The 19,218-nt window shown below is 46.2% G+C and overlaps 2 protein-coding genes and 1 long non-coding RNA gene across 3 annotated transcripts; 1 reads left to right on the plus strand and 2 right to left on the minus strand.

The window, feature by feature from the left end:
* Nucleotides 1-6,300: 6,300 nt before the first annotated feature.
* On the plus strand, nucleotides 6,301-8,550 carry LOC123428069. The gene is made up of 2 exons (XM_045112234.1): nucleotides 6,301-6,555; nucleotides 8,173-8,550. Exons 1-2 carry the CDS (start codon nucleotides 6,447-6,449, stop codon nucleotides 8,382-8,384), a joined length of 321 nt encoding a protein of 106 aa, XP_044968169.1. The 5' UTR covers nucleotides 6,301-6,446; the 3' UTR covers nucleotides 8,385-8,550.
* Nucleotides 8,551-8,563: 13 nt separating this feature from the next.
* On the minus strand, nucleotides 8,564-9,532 carry LOC123428070. Its single transcript, XR_006622473.1, has 3 exons — nucleotides 9,156-9,532; nucleotides 8,739-9,074; nucleotides 8,564-8,652 (listed from the first exon to the last, which is right to left on the minus strand). It is a non-coding gene; the product is annotated as an uncharacterized LOC123428070 (long non-coding RNA).
* A 654-nt stretch (nucleotides 9,533-10,186) lies between these two features.
* On the minus strand, nucleotides 10,187-12,565 carry LOC123428071. Its single transcript, XM_045112235.1, has one exon. It carries the CDS (start codon nucleotides 11,892-11,894, stop codon nucleotides 10,611-10,613), a length of 1,284 nt encoding a protein of 427 aa, XP_044968170.1. The 5' UTR covers nucleotides 11,895-12,565; the 3' UTR covers nucleotides 10,187-10,610.
* Between the last annotated feature and the right edge of the window lie 6,653 nt (nucleotides 12,566-19,218).

The following is a 19,218-nucleotide window of genomic DNA, read 5'->3' on the forward strand; positions in this document are numbered from 1 at the left end:
AATTAATTAATCAAATTAATTAACAGTTTCAATAACTAATCTATTTAATCTTAAACAATATATTAACTAATCAATTAGTTCACTAATTAATTAATTAATTAATTTAAATGCTTATTTATTTATTGAATATTTTATACATATTTTTCTAATCCCTCTCTTTCTTATTGCATTTTAGAGGGGGGGGGGTCCTCGGCCCCCTCTATCATTCACACGGGAAGGGGGCATTTGCCCCAAATCAAATAATTATAGGGGGGCCTTGTTTACAGAGAAAAAATGCCAAGGAGCGAGGTGACGACCCGTGGCCGGAGGCAATGGCGGCCACACCCACCGGTGGCAGGACGAGCCGCGGTCGGCGCGGTGGCCACCGGCGAGCGTGGGCCGAGCGAGGTGAGGGAGGCGCGAAGCGACACATCGAGCAGGGGGCTCTGCTGTGGCAACAAAAGTCCTTCCCTGGCGCTTAGGAATTCTTCTTGTTACTTCTCTGGTTTGCGTCGGTTTTCTCTTGAAGAGGAAAGGGTGATGCAGCACAGGAGCAGTAAGTATTTCCCTCAGTTTGAGAACCAAGGCATCGATCCAGAAGGAGGGCCTCGTCAAGTCCAAAGTACCTGCGCAAACACAAACAAGCTTGCACCCAACGCTTCAAAGGGGTTGTCAATCCCTTCAAGATTGTTTGCAAAGTGAGATCTGAAAGCGGAAAGAGCAACGAAGTAAAAAGTGTAAGGCTGAAAATATGGTGTGGAGTAGACCCTGGGGGCCATAGTGTTCACTGGAGGCTTCTCTCAAAATAGCCAGTATTACGGTGGGTGAACAAATTACTGTCGAGCAATTGATAGAACCGCGCAAAGTCATGACGATATCTAAGGCAATGATCATACATATAGGCATCACGTCCGAGACAAGTAGACCGATACTTTCTGCATCTACTACTATTACTCCACACATCGACCGCTATCCGGCATGCATCTAGTGTATTGAGTTCATGACGAACAGAGTAACACTTTAAGCAAGATGACATGATGTAGAGGGATAATCTCAAACCAATGATGAAAACCCCATATTTTTACCCTTGATGGCAACAACACGATGCATGCCTCGCTACCCCTTCTGTCACTGGGTGAGGTCACCGCACGGTATGAACCCAAAACCAAGCACTTTTCCCATTGCAAGAATCATAGATCTAGATGGCCAGACAAAACCCACAACTCGAAGAGAATTACAAGGATATGAAATCATGCATAAGAGAGATCAAAAGAAACTCAAATAAGACTCATAGATAATATGATCATAAATCCACAATTCATCGGATCTCGACAAACACACCGCAAAAGAAGATTACATTGGATAGATCTCCATGAAGATCATGGAGAACTTTGTATTGAAGATTCAAGAGAGAGAAGAAGCCATCTAGTTACTAGCTATGGACCCGTAGGTCTATGGTGAACTACTCACGCATCATCGGAGAGGTCATGGTGTTGATGAAGAATCCCTCCGTGTCCGAATCCCCCCTCCGGCAGGGCACCAGAACGTGCCCCAGATGGGATCTTGCGGAGACAGAAGCTTGCGGCGGCGGAAAAGTACTTTCGATGGTCTCCTAATTTTTTTGGGAATTTTTGGGAATATATAGGCGCAACCCCTAGGCCAGGGGACGCTCAGGGGGCCCACAAGCCTGGATGGCGCGGCCCCCCTGGCCGCGGGGTGGGGGCTTGTGGGGCCCCTGGGGCATCCCTGCCTTGGCTCCCAAGCTCCCCGATCTTCTTCCGTTCCAGAAAAAATCTTTTCGGGGATATTCTTCCGTTTGGACTCCGTTTCAAAATCTCCTCTGAAAGGGGTCAAAAACATGAAAAAAACAAGAACTGGCACTTGGCACTGAGTTAATAAGTTAGTCCCAAAAAATAAATAAAAGGCATGTAAAACATCCAAAGTTTGACAAGATAATAGCATGAAACCATCAAAAATTATAGATACGTTGGAGACGTATCAGGCTCGCGTGGGGCTGTCGGAGGGGCGAGGCTGCGAGCGTGGTGCGGCGCCGGTTTAGGGCGGTGTGGCGGGGCCACGGTGGCTGGAGGTGCGCGGGGCCGGAGCGAGGCCGACAGTGGCAGTGCGGTGGAGGCCGCCGACGGCGGGGCCTCGGTGCGGGGCGTTCGCCGGAGTTGGGGGAGAGAGAGGAGGGAACGAGGGGCCGAAGCCCGGAGCTCACCAGCATTGCTGGGGATTGGGGCGGCGAGGCTCAGTGGAGAAGGTGGGGAAGAGATGAGGGAGGTCAGCGGGGACGGCCGACGATGTTAGGCGGCGGTTGTTGTTGCCAGTGGGGTGGCGCAGTTGCCACCGGATCTGGTCGGCGAGTGGAGCCGCCAGAGAGGGGAGGACTCGGTGCGGGGGAGGCAGATAGGGAGTGGGGTGGTGGGTTAGGGTTTGGTGGGGGGGTTAAATACCCCGAGGGGTATGGTGGGCCGGTGGGGTGGTTGGGCTGGCTGGACCGGCCTAGTGGGGGGGGGAGGGTCTTTCCCCCCTTTTTCTTGTATAATTTTATTATTTTACTTTTATCTTTTGTTCAATTTTATTTTTAGTGCCTAAAATTACTTTATAAAAATATAGGACTTGCCTAACAATTTTTATGGTAATTTTATAACATCCCACAATTATTTTGGGGAGGTTTAAAATTTATTTAATTATAGTAAAATGCGACAGGTCATTTAATAATCATTTTGGTCCCAGTTTTAATTATTTTGAGGCACTAAAGTACTTGGAAAAATATTGGTTTCAAGTTTTTAAATACCTAGGAATTTATTGCCACCCAAACAAGATTTTTAATTTAAAAATTGCAAAAAATTTAAATTCACTTTTGAAATGAATTTGAGTCGCAAAAAGATTTTTGAATCGGAGTTTGATTCCAACTGTGATCATAATAGATTAGCAAAGGCACTAGCTTAATCTTGACCATCAGTGTAGTTTAACTACAATGATTGTTGTAGCATACTCCTGGGATGTCACAATGACCGAGATGAATCTAGCGCTCAAAGAGTAGAGTGTCGAGCTCAAAAAAAAGAAGGCCATGTTCGAGAAGAGTAAGGTTCTTCTCAAAGAAAAGAAGGTGAAGATCACAGTCCATGCGGGGGACGCCAAGATTTTCTCCTTGAATTTGGAATCATGGGATGCCGACGCACGAATGAATGTGCAAGACGTCCGCTACATGATGTTGCATCGGCAAAGATGAGTTGGAGGCAGTGGACAAGAAGGAGGAGGCGGCGTAGAAGGAGGCAGTGGGTGCCTACACGACGGCGATGACACCTTGAGCTTGGAGGCTCGGATTACCGGTTCGGTAGGGAAGATTTTATTTGCACATACTATCAAACTAATATTCTTTTGTGATCGGGCATGTAAAGACAATACTTGCATAGGCCGGCGAGTGGATGGGAACTTCACTCAACTCCCCTCCCCCGCATGTGCGCGCCTCGAGCATATGTAAGCTTTTCCACCAGACAACGAACCAGGCATGATCCGTGCATCCACGAGGCACATCCACATTTTACTTGTATTGGCCCAGATTAGGTCGTACATACACCATTGCCCTGTTGGAATTATGCCCTAGAGGCAATAATAAATATAGTTATTATTATAATTCCTGTATCAAGATAATAGTTTATTATCCATGCTATAATTGTAATGAATGAAGACTCATTTACATGTGTGGATACATAGACAAAAACACCGTCCCTAGCTTGCCTCTAGTTGGCTAGCCAGTTGATCGATGATAGTCAGTGTCTTCTGATTATGAACAAGGTGTTGTTGCTTGATAACTGGATCACGTCATTGGGAGAATCACGTGATGGACTAGACCCAAACTAATAGACGTAGCATGTTGATCGTGTCATTTTGTTGCTACTGTTTTCTGCGTGTCAAGTATTTATTCCTATGACCATGAGATCATATAACTCACTGACACCGGAGTAATGCTTTATGTGTATCAAACGTCGCAACGTAACTGGGTGACTATAAAGATGCTCTACAGGTATCTCCGAAGGTGTTAGTTGAGTTAGAATGGATCAAGACTGGGATTTGTCACTCCGTGTGACGGAGAGGTATCTCGGGGCCCACTCGGTAATACAACATCACACACAAGCCTTGCAAGCAATGTAACTTAGTATAAGTTGCGGGATCTTGTATTACGGAACGAGTAAAGAGACTTGCCGGTAAACGAGATTGAAATAGGTATGCGGATACTGACGATCGAATCTCGGGCAAGTAACATACCGAAGGACAAAGGGAATGACATACGGGATTACACGAATCCTTGGCACTGAGGTTCAAACGATAAGATCTTCGTAGAATATGTAGGATCCAATATGGGCATCCAGGTCCCGCTATTGGATATTGACCGAGGAGTCTCTCGGGTCATGTCTACATAGTTCTCGAACCCGCAGGGTCTGCACACTTAAGGTTCGACGTTGTTTTATGCGTATTTGAGTTATATGGTTGGTTACCGAATGTTGTTCGGAGTCCCGGATGAGATCACAGACGTCACGAGGGTTTCCGGAATGGTCCGGAAACGAAGATTGATATATAGGATGACCTCATTTGATTACCAGAAGGTTTTCGGAGTTACCGGGAATGACGAATGGGTTCCGGGAGTTCACCGGGGGGGCAACCCACCCCGGGGAAGCCCATAGGCCTTGGGGGAGACACACCAGCCCTTAGTGGGCTGGTGGGACAGCCCACAAGTGCCCTATGCGCCAAGGAGAAGAAAATCAAGAGAGAAAGAAAAAAAAGGAGGAGGTGGGAAGGAAGGGGGACTCCCTCCCACCAAACCTAGTCCAACTCGGTTTGGGGGGGGGAGAGTCCTCCCCCTTGGACTCAGCCGACCCCCTTGGGGCTCCTTGAGCCCCAAGGCAAGGCCCCCTCCCTCCCACCTATATATACGGAGGTTTTAGGGCTGATTTGAGACGACTTTTCCACGGCAGCCCGACCACATACCTCCACGGTTTTTCCTCTAGATCGCGTTTCTGCGGAGCTCGGGTGGAGCCCTGCTGAGACAAGGTCATCACCAACCTCCGGAGCGCCGTCACGCTGCCGGAGAACTCTTCTACCTCTCCATCTCTCTTGCTGGATCAAGAAGGCCGAGATCATCGTCGAGCTGTACGTGTGCTGAACGCGGAGGTGCCGTCCGTTCGGTACTAGATCGTGGGACTGATCGCGGGATTGTTCGCGGGGCGGATCGAGGGACGTGAGGACGTTCCACTACATCAACCGCGTTCTCTAACGCTTCTGCTGTACGGTCTACAAGGGTACGTAGATCACTCATCCCCTCTCGTAGATGGACATCACCATGATAGGTCTTCGTGCGCGTAGGAAAAATTTTGTTTTCCTTGCGACGTTCCCCAACATGCCCTTCCCCGAACCGTCCTAGGCTCCGGGAACCCCACCACTACACATGTGTCGAGAGTTGTGGCAAGAGGGGAACGACCACTGCCCTGACACTACCCTTCTAGGAATCATCGGTGCCACACTTCCAAAGAAGGGCAGGACGCGTGCATGCGACGAAGGAGCACATAGTTGTAGGCTTGTAGAGGCCATCGCTGCACATCACATGCCACAACGGATCCTTCCTGAAATGGGCCAAGGGAACCACCGCTACAAGGCAACGCCGACGTGCCATCGTCGATCGGGGCACCCACCATCGAATCTAAGAGCCATATTCCACCACAGTCAAGGATCACTATAGTCGGCTGCACACGCTTTGCTCGAAGATGGATGGAAAGAAGAGGGTGTAGGGGTGGTACCAGCTTAGGGCTGGGGGTACCACCCGAGTCACCCACTCGGGAGCGCTGCGGGGGCTTTTTTGTGAGTAGCGCTGTTTCTTAGCCTCTGAATATAATGAATGAGGAAGTGACGACGTAGTCTCATATTTTAATTTTACGCGTAGATCATTAATTATCCTTTAATTATATCTGCACCAATTCAACAAAAAGTGAAATCTACCATAACAAACACGCAACATATCTGAGAAAATGCATTAGAACAGCAGGTATCCAATTCGGCTCTGGGAGCATTTGCGCGTACAAAAAAATAGTTTTACAAAAAGAAACACGAAAGTCTAAAATTGGGAGGGGCATTAGAAAGCGGCCGTGCATGCTTTAATCGGCCCGATTTATTAGCGAATGCAAGTTAGGTTTTAAGGTGCTCATAGGATGAGTCATGGGCCTCGAGGGGTCGTATTAGGAATGGGCGCCTGGCTCGCCGCCCGAGGCAACGTGTAGACTAGCCAACAGGGATAGGTGGCGATATATCCCTGATCTTCCGCGCATATATAAGCAAGCCTTCCCGTTCTCTCCTCCTCTCCATCTCCCTCCTCTCTCTCTCCCTCTCACCATCTCTCCAACGAGAGGCAGAGGAAATACAGTGTGTGAGGCCGCCGGCGACTGGACGGCGGCGGCCGGCGGAGGTCGATGGATCGGTCGAAGGAGTGGTGGCAGAAGGCGGTGGCCGTGCCGGTGAGGCGCGCGTGGGTCGTCGTCGCCGCCGCCGCCGCCGCGCGCCTGCGTCGCAAGAAACATGGTAAGACTGACTATTCCTTCGTCACCTCGCCGGTTCGTACCATACATCTTCTCGTCTATTAGACATGGCTGCTCCTGCTTGTGCTTTGACTGTTCCCTTCGTTCAGAGGACGCAAATGGCAACGCTAGCTTGATATCGATCTGTTAATTAGGTAACGAATCGCTGATGGAGTGATAACTCGATCGATTATACCATATGATTCGTATGTATGCATGAGATGAAAAGTCAAAGGTCTGGATATTGATCAAATCATGCAAGCACCTGTTCGTCCTTGGTGTCGAGCACACACGTGATCCTGACGTCTGAACTGATCGTGTGTACGCGTCCAGGATAGCGCAGCTATTACCAGAAGAGAGAAGAGAGAGAGAGAGATATCAGCGTCTCGACTCACGAGGCGTTGGTGGCCGTCGTTTAGTTTGTGCGCAACAGGACACGCCATGCAATCCTCCGTATAAATATCAGATATACTACTCCTATATGCATGCATGCCTCTGCCTTGAAGTTTGTGGCATTAAATTTTTATAAGAATACTTGGACCTGGCACGTGGCCTCGGTGCATCTCATGCAGGCACACGACTGGACTCCATAGTCAGACGACCATACCACACCTGCACGCACTGCGCGTGGGTCCTAGAGGCGTGCCAGACCTTGGTTTTCGTCTGCTTCTTCTTCGTACGCACTTCCTTTGGAAACGATGCCTATTTTATTCAATCATCAGGCTTCACAAACTACGTAGCATTGCATGTATGGATGACGATGGGTTTGTGCAGGGGGGAATGTTTGTGTTTCCCTCTAGTAAATGCTCATTTAAAGTATTCCTTCCGTCACAGTTTACCTATATCGTTAATTTAATTTATATAAAATATATTGTTTAATATAAAAATTATATTATTATAAAATAGAACATCTAAAGTTTTTAATGATATATTTTTTTATGATATATGTCTCTCATTAAGTTGGTTAAATTGATGACCTAGGTATATTTGCCGGGCTTATAAACTGAGACGGAGGGAGTAAAATAAAAGAGAACTTTAGTGTAAATTAATCACGTCGATCTTGTTCTTCCGAGCAAGTTTTCATTTTGGCACAATTGTAGAGTGACGGTAGTAGGAGAGACACGTTTTGCTTGTGCCGCTAATGCAATGCTTGAATTTGTTTCTTAGTTATACATCGGTACAATATCGGAGATGAGATGAAACAATTTTTGGCCAGATAGACACGCGCCGTTTGGCACGTACGTATTTGATCATCAGTTCAGGAGTAGGAATTGGTTGTCGTAGCTCGTAGATATACATGGACGAATGGGTGCCGCACTGTTGGGCGGCAACTGCCACTTCCTCCGTGGTGGCATGCTTCGCCGTTCTTCAGTCCTCCTTGTCTCTTGTGGCCACTGGCCAAAAAATATATCTGTACGTATGTATGTACTGCGTCACCATAGGCGCGTCACTAGCGATGGAATGGGTTAGACAGATAGAGATAGATACATAGGGACCGGACGGTCGAGAGAAGCGGCGGCATGGCCAGCGACACCTGCTCGCCGTTGTGCATGAGCACCGTGGAACTGACCAGATGTAATGTAGGTGTTGCTGATGACTGAAACATTTTTCTTTTGCTCAGATGGCCGGGGCGGCGCGCTGGTGAAGCTGCACGACGACGTGCAGACGTGCGCGTACGAGGACGTGCAGGTCATGTGGGAGATGCTGCAGCGCTCCGAGACGGAGAAGATGATGGCCGGGGCGCCGCCGCCCAAGGGCTCCGCCGGGACGGCGCTCGTCTGGCTCGGCCCGCGCCGCCGCCACCACTCCATCGACCTCCGGCCTCGGTGCTGAGCGCCGGCGAGCCTGTCATCCTCAGATAACGGAGAGAGTCAAAGTCCCCCTGCTATATGCATATAGCTCCTTTCTTTCTCTGCTGCTTTGATGTAAATATTTTTCAGTTAATTTCGGTCAAGAGATGGTACCAGTCTGTCTGTATATATCTTTTGCGGCAGTCCCTCAACTAGCTTCAGAAGTTCAGAACCATTTCGCCATTGCTTCCAAATGGAGAGGGAGTGGCGGAAGAAATTCGCCTACCAGATTTCGCTCCCTGCCACTGGGTCTGCAGAACAAGAAAATATCCAGCTCAGTCATCAGGCCGTGGCCAAAACAAATTTCCAAAAATGAACAAAGTTTGACATCTTTTACTAGCCATCTTCAGTACAGATCTATACCAGCATATGAAGCTGCAGGCATATATACAGAGGGCATCACAAACCTCCAGGGAAAGTCTCAAACAAGGAGAGAGCAGAGTGCTTTAAGGAGCAGGGTTTATTTGCACTTTGCACAGTTCGAAATTGCCTTCAAGATTACTATGCTAGGATACTGTTCTCCTCACACGTAGTATATCTGCAGTGTGGATAACACAAGAGTTAAACCAGTCCAGAGATGAAAAATGGTGGCAACACATATCTTTAGGGGAAAAGATAAGGCAGTAATGTCCAAGGAGAACAACAGGTGCATCCATCCAGTGCTCTGCAACAGCTATTGATATTCCAATACATCATGTTAGCACACCAGGAAAATGACAAGTTCTCCATAAAAGGTTATACATAGTTCCCTTACCATATTTAGCTAGGATGCTGCTGCTGTTGGTGCGCCTCTTCAGGGCTGAAACTAGAAACAACAGGCTGCTCAAGCAAAAAACTCACCCCCTAACATCTATTCTGCAAAATATGAAAAGTACTGCAATAGCGTGTATGCAAGATGAAACGGGAAAGCTTTCCAATCCAATAATAAAGCATGTAGAATTCAGAAGTAAGCGAAGAAAACACAATGTATTGATAATACCTTAAATAACCATCAGGGCCTCAGATAAGCCGGAGGGCAAGTTCCAGATCCTCAAAGTTGATAAGAAATCAGATGAGTCAATAAAGGGAAGGGCCAAGTCCGCAACAGAGGCGGAGAGGAAATGCAACAATATCAATTATTTGAAGTGGAAGATTCATCAAATCATATCAATTATTTGAAGTGGAAGATTCATCAAATCAATCCTGACACATGTATATGTCCAGAAAATGTCCGTTATGATGTATATCTACCATGTGCTGGAGAATACTTGGGATATTGAATGGCTGTAAATGGCAAGATAGCCTCCTGATGCATGTAAATGGCAGAGTTGATTGAATAGGACTTTTTCAGACTTTATATAGCGCGGAAGATAAAGTTCAGGCATCATACTCACAGCATGCATCTATTGACACAGAAAATGTGCCCATTCAAGGTATCGTCATCTATATGCAATTATATGGAATTGAAATTGCATGAGATTTCTTTCCGTTCCAGAAGTAAATATTGGACAAAAAGCGTAAGATAGAAAAACATTAAATACATTAAAGACAGCTTTGAACAAATAATCCATTTGCTTCAGGCGACAACAAGAGAACCGCAATCATGATACACAACTCAATTATGGATACATCTACCATTTTATTTCTGGACTCTAGAGTAAAAACACAAGGAATTAAGACAACACACCAGCCGCCCCTGAACAGACACATGGACGTCAAGGGTGAAAAGAGAAATATTGGATCTAGAATATAACTTGCAAAAAAGTTACAAAGAATTTAAATAAAATTAACATCCATGATCCTGAATTAGTACTGAAGATACTCTAGAAAATTTTGCAATCAATAATGTACATCCTGATCTAGAAACTTACAGAACATTTTCCTATAAGTTACAAGACAGCACTTGCATTTTGCTGTCCTCTGTCCCTTTATGCCAGATGTTACATAGAAGTTGGGACTTATGGATGTAACAGTCTCCACCTCGGGAGTGCTAATGGGCCCTATGCAGCATGAACAGAAGATGACTTCCTTTACTGGGGCATCAGTTATCAGGACAAAAGAATTGACTTTCTTTCACTACAAATCTGGGAGCAGAATTCTGCCTTGATCCCCAAACGTGCATCTTCTATGATGTGACTGCAGTATTGTTACTTCAGCTCGAATGTACATCAGATGGGGCACGAAGAAATACATCGGACAAAATTTCATCTGAACTAGCAAGCTCCATCTGTCAGTCATTTTCCTCCGAAGGACGTAGACATATCTTCTCAAGGAGGACTGGCCAGTCCTCCCCAAGCTGTTGAGGGTTTAGCTGCATGGCTACACTGAAATCATGAGAAGAGATCAAGTGTTGACTTCTGCCATCATTTGTAGCATCTGATTGTCCACTGCTTGACTGCATCTGAACTTGGTTCGGCAACAAAACACCATTAATTTGCTTTCCATGGGCCTGCTGCTTGTATGATGCCCCTTTTCTTGCATCTCTTCGAACGTCAGCTCCTTTTAACTCAACAGATGACCTAATCAGGTTCTTCAAGTACGAGTCCAAACCATTATTCAGAAGCTCGGCACAATCCATTGTGACACCTGCCAGACCCAGTGTTTCTGCTGTTTTCTCCATGCGCTTACGCAGAACCTCCGTGTTCAACAGCTGACCTTGCTCATAACAGCTGCTGAAGTGATCTTCCCCTGCATTAACTGCTGGCGGTAGTAACTTCCTTGATCCACCTACACTTGCTGAACAAAAGGGTATCCCAAGTGGAGCTCGTACAGGACTTTTCGACATTTGAGCAGAATGACCTGCAGCATCGCTCATAATTCTTCTTTGCCTAAGCGCATTTTCAGGCAGCAACTGATCCACACGCAGATGCTTTGCCATTGGCTCTGCAGCTTCACATTGTTGAAAAGACACCGATCTCTTCAACTCAAGTGAACTCAATGCGCCATTCTCTGTAACTGCAGATCCCCCATGAACAACCTGGGTGTGACTGGCAGCAGCCTCCACCCTACCATTTGGGCCCATATGTTTCAACCGATCTTTTAACTGATGATCTTGCAGTGCGCCCATAGACCTCGATCCTTGGACCTGTAACAGCCTGGCATCCCCATTACAAGAATTAAGCGATCCAGCAGCGTGGGAAACCTTCTTGGCCGACGGTCCGACAGACCTCCCAGCATCTGGTGGTGGAGGTGGGCACTGTGCCTGGTAGACATTGTAGAGAACCGCGCGGATGAGCCGGTTGTGCAGCCGGAGGTTCTCCCGGCCCAATGTAAGCAGGCACATCTTATCAAAATCAGGCTTACTGAGCTTCTGCGACAGGTAACCACTCAAGTAGCCGAAGTATCGCCGCGACCGGTCTGGACCAAGCCGCTTCTCCATCTGAGCCTTGAGCTCCCGGAGATCAACGCGACCATTCTGCTGCTGCGGTGGCGGCTGAGGACCCCGAGGCCCCGACGGCTGCCGCTGCTGCTGTGGTGGAGCCATTGACCAAGCCTCCCCTCTAACTGTATCCATACAAGCACCACCACCCCTCCCTGGGAACCTCCCCAATATCAATATGCGATTGGGAGACAGAGCAGAGAAGGCACGAATCCGCACGAAACCCAGCTCGGGATCGAATCGCTAGGGCTTATGCCGCCTCCCGCAGAGCGCGAGGCCGTAGACCAATTCCCAGCTCGCCGGCCGCGGAGGGGATCTCATCTCCAGTGGCAGCGCACCGATTGGCGAGATACGAACCGCCACTCGCCCCGCGCGCGGTGCCGCTGGCCCGAATCGAGCATGCGGGCGGGCCAATTGCGCGTGCCGGCCAAACCCTAGGGCAATGGAGGCATGATCCCGGGCGCCGGCGAGCTCGTGCAGCCCGGATCTCCGGCCGGGGGGAATGGGCGCGAGCCGGCGCGAATCCGAAGGGGGGTTGAGCTGACCTCCGGATTGGCGTGGCCGCGGATTGGACCCGGCCGAGACGAATTGCGCCCGCCCGCCCGCCGGAATCTCGAAGTGGCGCGCCGCCCGCTGCTGCTGGTTGGCGCTCGCTCGGGTCGGCGCGGGGCCCGGGTGCTGCTGCTGCTGCTGCCGCCGCGCGGGGGTGGGGTGGGGTGGGGTGGAGTGGGGGCGGGGGTGGATGGGTCCTTGCTTCGCTCTCCGTAGCTTCCCTTCGTGTTCCTCTCCCTTCCCTTCCCTTCCCTCTCGCAATCTCGGCCTGGGCTTTTTTTCCTCTCCGGGGGTGGTATTTTTTTTCGGCCGTTGAATTGGATTTGATCGAGCCGAGAGAAGCGAAGCAAAGCAGGGGTGGGGACTACCGATACCGATACCGAGCCCTTCCTTCCTTCCTGTGCGTGCGTGCGTGCGTGCGTGTGTGTGTGTGTGTGATGTTGGCCTGGCCTCCTCCTCTCTGCTCACCTGCATCTGCCGCCGCTGATCATTTGATGGCTCAGGATTCCGATTCCGATTGCCGCATCATGATGCAATGAAGCCAGAGCCTGCGTCATGTGTGCTTTCACCGTCTTCAACTCCACATGGGCTACCATACCACAACTCTTTACTCTTTGTGCTCAAGTTTTCGAAAGGCGCTCTTGCCATCAACGACGGATCTAGGATTTCACTACGAGGATGTCATGTTAGAAGTATGTCCAATATGTATGTTTTTTTTTGACACGGTTACAATAGAAATATGTTAGAAGCTGTCAACGAAGAAAATCATGTGTAAACATATACTTGCCTTCCTCTAGCGTCGACAAGGCACCAACCCAGTCGGTGTGTTTTGGTTCTCGAGTTTGCGGTCGATGTAGTCTGTTGCTCCATATACACATGCTCCGAATGCAGTTGTGAGGGCATTGACACCTTCCTGGATCAGCTTAACACCTTATTTAGCTTAACACTAGTCTATTAGGACTTGGAAACAGAGGGGGTCATTATAGGTTTAGCCAATTTTAGAGTTTCGGATGTAAATGAGTATTACACCATTTAGCATTGCAGTACACACAAGTTTAGCATGACCACTACGTGGCAAAATAAAGTTTGCATTCTTGAACGGGTGACATGGTCAAAATAGTATTATTATTTTTCACGAACTTCATTGCAGAAGAACATGACGATGTGTCATTTCGTCAGAGCCAAACAAATATGTGTTGTTTTGTTAGTTCTTTTTAGTAAGAAGTAAGTGTCTTCAATATCTTTAGATCTTCTAATAAATTTCATGTCCATACCAACTCACTCAATCCCTGAGACATGGCAGTATATTCAGCCTCTACAATTGATTTGGAAACAACACGTTCTTTCTTGCTCCTACAAGACACTAGAGTTCCTCCTACGGAAACACAATGGCATGGAGTCGATCTCCTGTCATCCAGATAGCTAGCCCAGTCAGCATCACAATAACCATCCGTGAGAAGGTGTCCATGGCTCTTGTATATCTCGGTCCTTTCCGAGGAAAACCCTTCAAGTATCTCAAGATTTCATATATTGTCTCAAGATGTTCACTTCTAGGCTCATGCATATATCTGCTCACAACACTTACTGCAAATGGAATGTGTGATCAGTATGACACAAGTGAAAGGATCAGTATGGTCGGCTAGAAGGGGAGGTTCAATAGGCGACTAGCAATTTTTAACTTCGCTTGCAAAATTTAGGCTCAACAATAAAATAGGTTGTCTAGATATGCAACTAGTTGGACAAATTATATATGACAAGCACAATAAGTAACAAGAAGCTAGAAGTAAACAAGAAATAATAAGCTTGCACAAAGTAAAAGAAAGAAATAACCACAAGAGCAAGCTAGAAGTAAACAAGAGATAATGAGCTTGCACAAATAAAGGAAAGAAAGACTATCATGAATCATGTCTCTGAACTGAGACATGAGCATTAGATTTCCCTTATCAGAGTACCTCTTGAACAACATGATACACACATTAGAAGCACTCGGCAATGCCTCAACTGACATTGCAATGGCTGGTGTCTATTTTAGACCCATAATTAAAGCGCATGTGTTGCATTATAACTTCATATATCATGTACCATTGAGCCAACTACATGTCCATTATGCATGATTTTTAGTTTACATTCATTTTATCGTAAACATTGCATATGAAAGAGCATGGTGCCCCATGATTGGTTTTGGTAATTGATGGCAATCCCTATGGATTAATGGTTGCATTGACTTTTATTTGAAGGGTGTGTCCATAGGCATTGCTTGAAATCCATTTGTTGGTTTCAAGGTTATTAGAAGAAGATTATGTGTTGACCAAGGTGATATTCAAGGAGTTATCCAAAGATTGGTCATGTGAGTGTTGAACCTATTGCAAGCATGTCTTGAAGAAGAAGATTGTGTGATCATTCATGTTTACCTTCAAGACATCATATTAATGAAGAGCGTTGGAAAGATACAAGGTTGATAAAGACTAAGTACAAAAAGTTATTCACGTTGATCAACAGAGAGAGCGTAGAAGATATACCAAGTGGGGATCAAGTGATCTCATGGTATGGTAAGCATTGTTCATTACGCTTTGTGTACTAACCCATGGTCTTTGTGAGAGTTCTTTTTGGGGTTAGGTATGTTTCCATGGGCGTACATGTGGGATCAAGAAGTGTATGTCTAGAGGAGGGGGATTAATAGACAACTTGACAATTTAAAATCTAACATTTCCCAATTTTAATGGTTGGCAAGTTTTAGCAAATATAGCTAGTCTAGCACACTCTACACATGCAAATCTACAAGTATAACAGCGAAAAATAAAGACATGCACATGTAAATAAGGAGTAGAGATAGGAAGATCAAACGCAAATAAGACACAAAGATTTTTGGCATGGTTCCGATAGGTGGTGCTATCGTACGTCCGTCTGCGTTGATGGAGACTTCAACCCACGGAGGGTAACAGCCGTACGAGTCCACGAAGGGCTCCACCCACAAGGGGTCCACGGAGAAGCAACCTTGTCTATTCCACCATGGCTTACGTCCACGAAGGACTAGCCTCACTCGGGGTAGATCTTCACGAAGTAGGTGATCTCCTTGCCCTTACAAACTTCTTGGTTAAACTCCACATGATTTGGAGGTTCCCAAGCGACACCTAACCAATCTAGGAGACACCACTCTCCAAAAGGTAATAGATGTGGTATGGAGGATGAACTTATTACTATAGTGCTTCAAAAGATAGTCTCCTCAACACTCAATCACTCTCTCACTGAATTTGTCTTGGTAGAAGAGATTGATTGGGAGGAAAGAAACTTGGGGAGGCTAGAAATAAATATTCATATGGTTGGAGTGAAAGATCTTGATCTCAACACATGAGTAGGTGGTTCTCTTTCAGAAAACGAATGGTGGAAAGGTTTGCTTGTTCTGAGTACTCTCTCTACGAATGAGAGGGAGGTGGGGGGTATATATAGCCATCTCCAAAAACCCAGTTGTTACAACATTATTTCCCAACTTGGTGGAACATAAGCAAAAACTCGGTTGCACCGAGTAGTGCAAAACATCTCAACTTTTGGCTTTTTGGTGAGACCGATATAAAACATCTCGGTGAGACCGATTCAGTTGACCTAGGTAGTTCCATTGACTCGGTGGAACTCATATGAAAAACCCAGAAATTCTGATTTTTGTCAAATAGACATTAACAAGGTGGGCACTGTTTTTCATGTGTACCGAAGCGAATCTCGGTTGCACCGATTTGATAGGGTTTAGCTTTGGGTTCTGTCCAAGGAAAACTCGGTATGGCCAATTGTGGAAATTTGGTGGCACCAATTTTGACTTTAGGGTTTTGGACAGAATATTTTGTGGGAGAAATGTTGACGCTTTTGGTGGCTAATCTGTAAGCACTTTGAGCAACCAGATAATCATAGATACATCATCCCCTTTTAATAGTATTGGCTTTCCTATGGACTCAAATATGATTTCTCACATAAATATAAAATGCAGAGTCTTGAAGCTTCAATCTTTGCCAATCCTATTCCTTTCCTTCTTGGTGATCCTCCTCACAATTCCCAGCCACTGCAATTGTAAGTGCATCTAGTGCCCCTTAGTGATTTTGGTGGTTTGAAGACTTATAGGTTAAGTATCTAATGTGCTCTTGAGTGTACACAGGATCTATAAGTCACTGAGGAGTTTGAAATATTTGATGAATATCGACCCCTAAAAATGTATATCTTCGGTTGAAGAAATTGGTCTGAAGCTGAAGAATTGAATCGCGAAGAATCTGCGATGAAATTGATATTCCTCATGAAGATATTGAAATTGAGGAATTCGGTGTGTCCTGAAGAAAATCATTTTGAAGACTTTGAAGCATGAAGATTTACTCTTTCTGTCTTATTTTTTTCACACTTGAGTAATAGGAACACCGTACTGTTAAAGGGGGTCGAAGTTACACGTTGGAATGAATTTCCTCATCATGCTCAACCCAAGCCTAATCCTACCAAAAGACTCAAGTGAGGAATACGAGTGACATGAGGACTCTCACAGTTGAGGGTTCCGACCGTTTCGATAGCCACGCCACATCATTGGTCTTATCCACACCAACGGTCATATTATTTAAGGGCACTAGTGTCAAATCATGTCGGGATGCTCCCAGGCTATAAATAGCCCCCCCATAACCATTAGCTGGTTGGATGCTCCGTTAGAAACTGACACTTTTCATAAGAGCAACCCAATTCCTCAGAGTCTTCGAGCGTAATTCATCTGTGAGGAAAAACCCCAAACACCAAACCACAAACCCAGAACCAAGTGATTGAGCATCACTGAAGAAGTTGTTCCTGTGTGGGACTGAAGCCTTTTACCTTTCAGGACTGTGCATCCTCCAAACGGTTAGACGTCATGGTCTAGAGCCATCGAGCAGTCAATTGTGGATCGCCGAGTGACCAAGTTTGTGAGGGTTTGGAAGTCTGCCCTGAAGACTTAGCACGAGTGTTGGGCGAGGACTGTGTGTTCTTAGCCCAAGGAGAATACGGTAGGGACTGTGTGTCCTTTGGTTTCAATACCAAGCCGCTCCAAACCAGATGTACAACTGTCACAGCAGTTGGAACTGGGTCATCAACTACTGTCTTCGCTGTGAAACGGGTTCTAATTCCTCAACTCCTTACTTTCCTCAGATTATGTGTTGATGACTTTCATTGTTACTGTTTGAAGAATTTGCTGAAGACTTTCTCTGAAATTCCTCAACCCCAAATTCTTCACGCTAGTTAATCCTCATATGTTTTCTGCGTGCCTGCTCACTGTGCAATCAGTTTTCACGTTCCTCACACTGAAAAACTGCTGTTGTGAAACTTTGCACTTCTGATCCTTTACTGTTTCCGCTGTAAGTTAGTCATGAGTGAGGAATTTCCTCAAAAGGAATTTCCTCAGTGATGAAATTCTAAAAATCTCCTATTCACCCCCCTCTAGTCGATATAACGCACTTTCAATTGGTATTAGAGCAAGGTACTCCCTTGTTCTGTGTGATTTTGGTTTAACCACCTGGAGTTTTAGTTATGTCGACTGCAGGCATGTTTAAGGTTACTGCAGCATGTCCTACTTTTGAAGGAAAGAACTTTCCCTTTTGGAAGAACAAGATGCAAATGCATCTACAAGCTATTGACAATGATCTCTGGTATATTGTGGAACATGGCGTCCCCATCATCTCTTCTAGTGTCTCTGCTGTGGATGTGAAGAAATTCAAGAAACTTGATTCTCAAGCGAAGAATATCATCTGTGGCCATCTGAGCCCATGCTAGTTTGGAAGAGTGAGTGCTTTGGGCTCTGCAACACTTATCTAGGAGAGAGTGTGCAAAGTAAATGAAGGAGTATCAACCCAGCGTGACTCTCGTGTTGATATTCTTCGCAATCTCTTCAATCGCTTCAAGAGGCATGACAATGAAAGCTGCCAAGATACCTTTGATCGCCTCACTGACATATCAAATGAACTGCAAGCACTGGGAGCTCGAGACATTACTGATCACGAAGTTGTGAAGAAACTGCTAAGATCTTTGGATTCTTCATTTGATACTTTAGTGCTGATGATTCAAGAAAGACCAGACTACAAGATGCTTGATCCTGCTGATATACTCGAAAGACTCAATACTCATGAATTCCAGCTGGAAGAAAAGAAAGATCTATATGGACCAAGCTATTTTAGACCACGTGCACTGAAGGCTAGAGCAGTTTCCTCATCTGAAGAAGAAGATTCAGATGATAGCGTTGGTGACCCTGAAGAATTTGACAGGAGCTTGCAATGCTCGTGAGGAAATTCCAGAGGTTTACACGACGTGGCCAGTTCGGTAAATCTTCAAGAAGAGACATGAGGAAATCAGAATCTTCATCTGAGGACTACAAGAAAAGAACCTGCCACAAATGCAAGAAGTCAGGTCATTACATTGCTGACTGTCCCCGTTGGGTAAAGGAATCAAAGAAGAAGAAATACAAGGATGACAGTTCTGATGACTCGAAAAGAAGAAGAAATCTTCAAAATCCTCATCTTCAAAGCCCTCATCGCACAAGAAGACTAGTTTGAGAAAGGCTCGGGCACTTATTGGCAAGGAAATGGATTCCGAGGCAGAATCAGAGGAATGTGATGAAGAAGAGGGTTCTGATGAAGACTCAGAATCCGGACTGGCTAGTCTTGCACTGGCAACCACTTTCGTCAGCAAGTCAATCTTCAACCTTGAAGAAGATGATAACACCATCCACACTGATGACTATGTTGATGACTTTGCTCCAACCTATTGCTTCATGGCAAAACGTTCAAAGGTACCGAATGATGCTTCCTCCTCTGATTCAAGTGACTGTGAACCTGATGATTATAAAAAAACCCAGTTACAGTAAACTTGCTATCATTGCCACTAAACAACAAACCGCCCTGGAAAAGCATCAGAAACTGCT

The sequence above is a fragment of the Hordeum vulgare genome, chromosome 2H (genome assembly GCF_904849725.1).
Source record: "Hordeum vulgare subsp. vulgare chromosome 2H, MorexV3_pseudomolecules_assembly, whole genome shotgun sequence".
NCBI classification, from domain to species: domain Eukaryota; kingdom Viridiplantae; phylum Streptophyta; class Magnoliopsida; order Poales; family Poaceae; genus Hordeum; species Hordeum vulgare.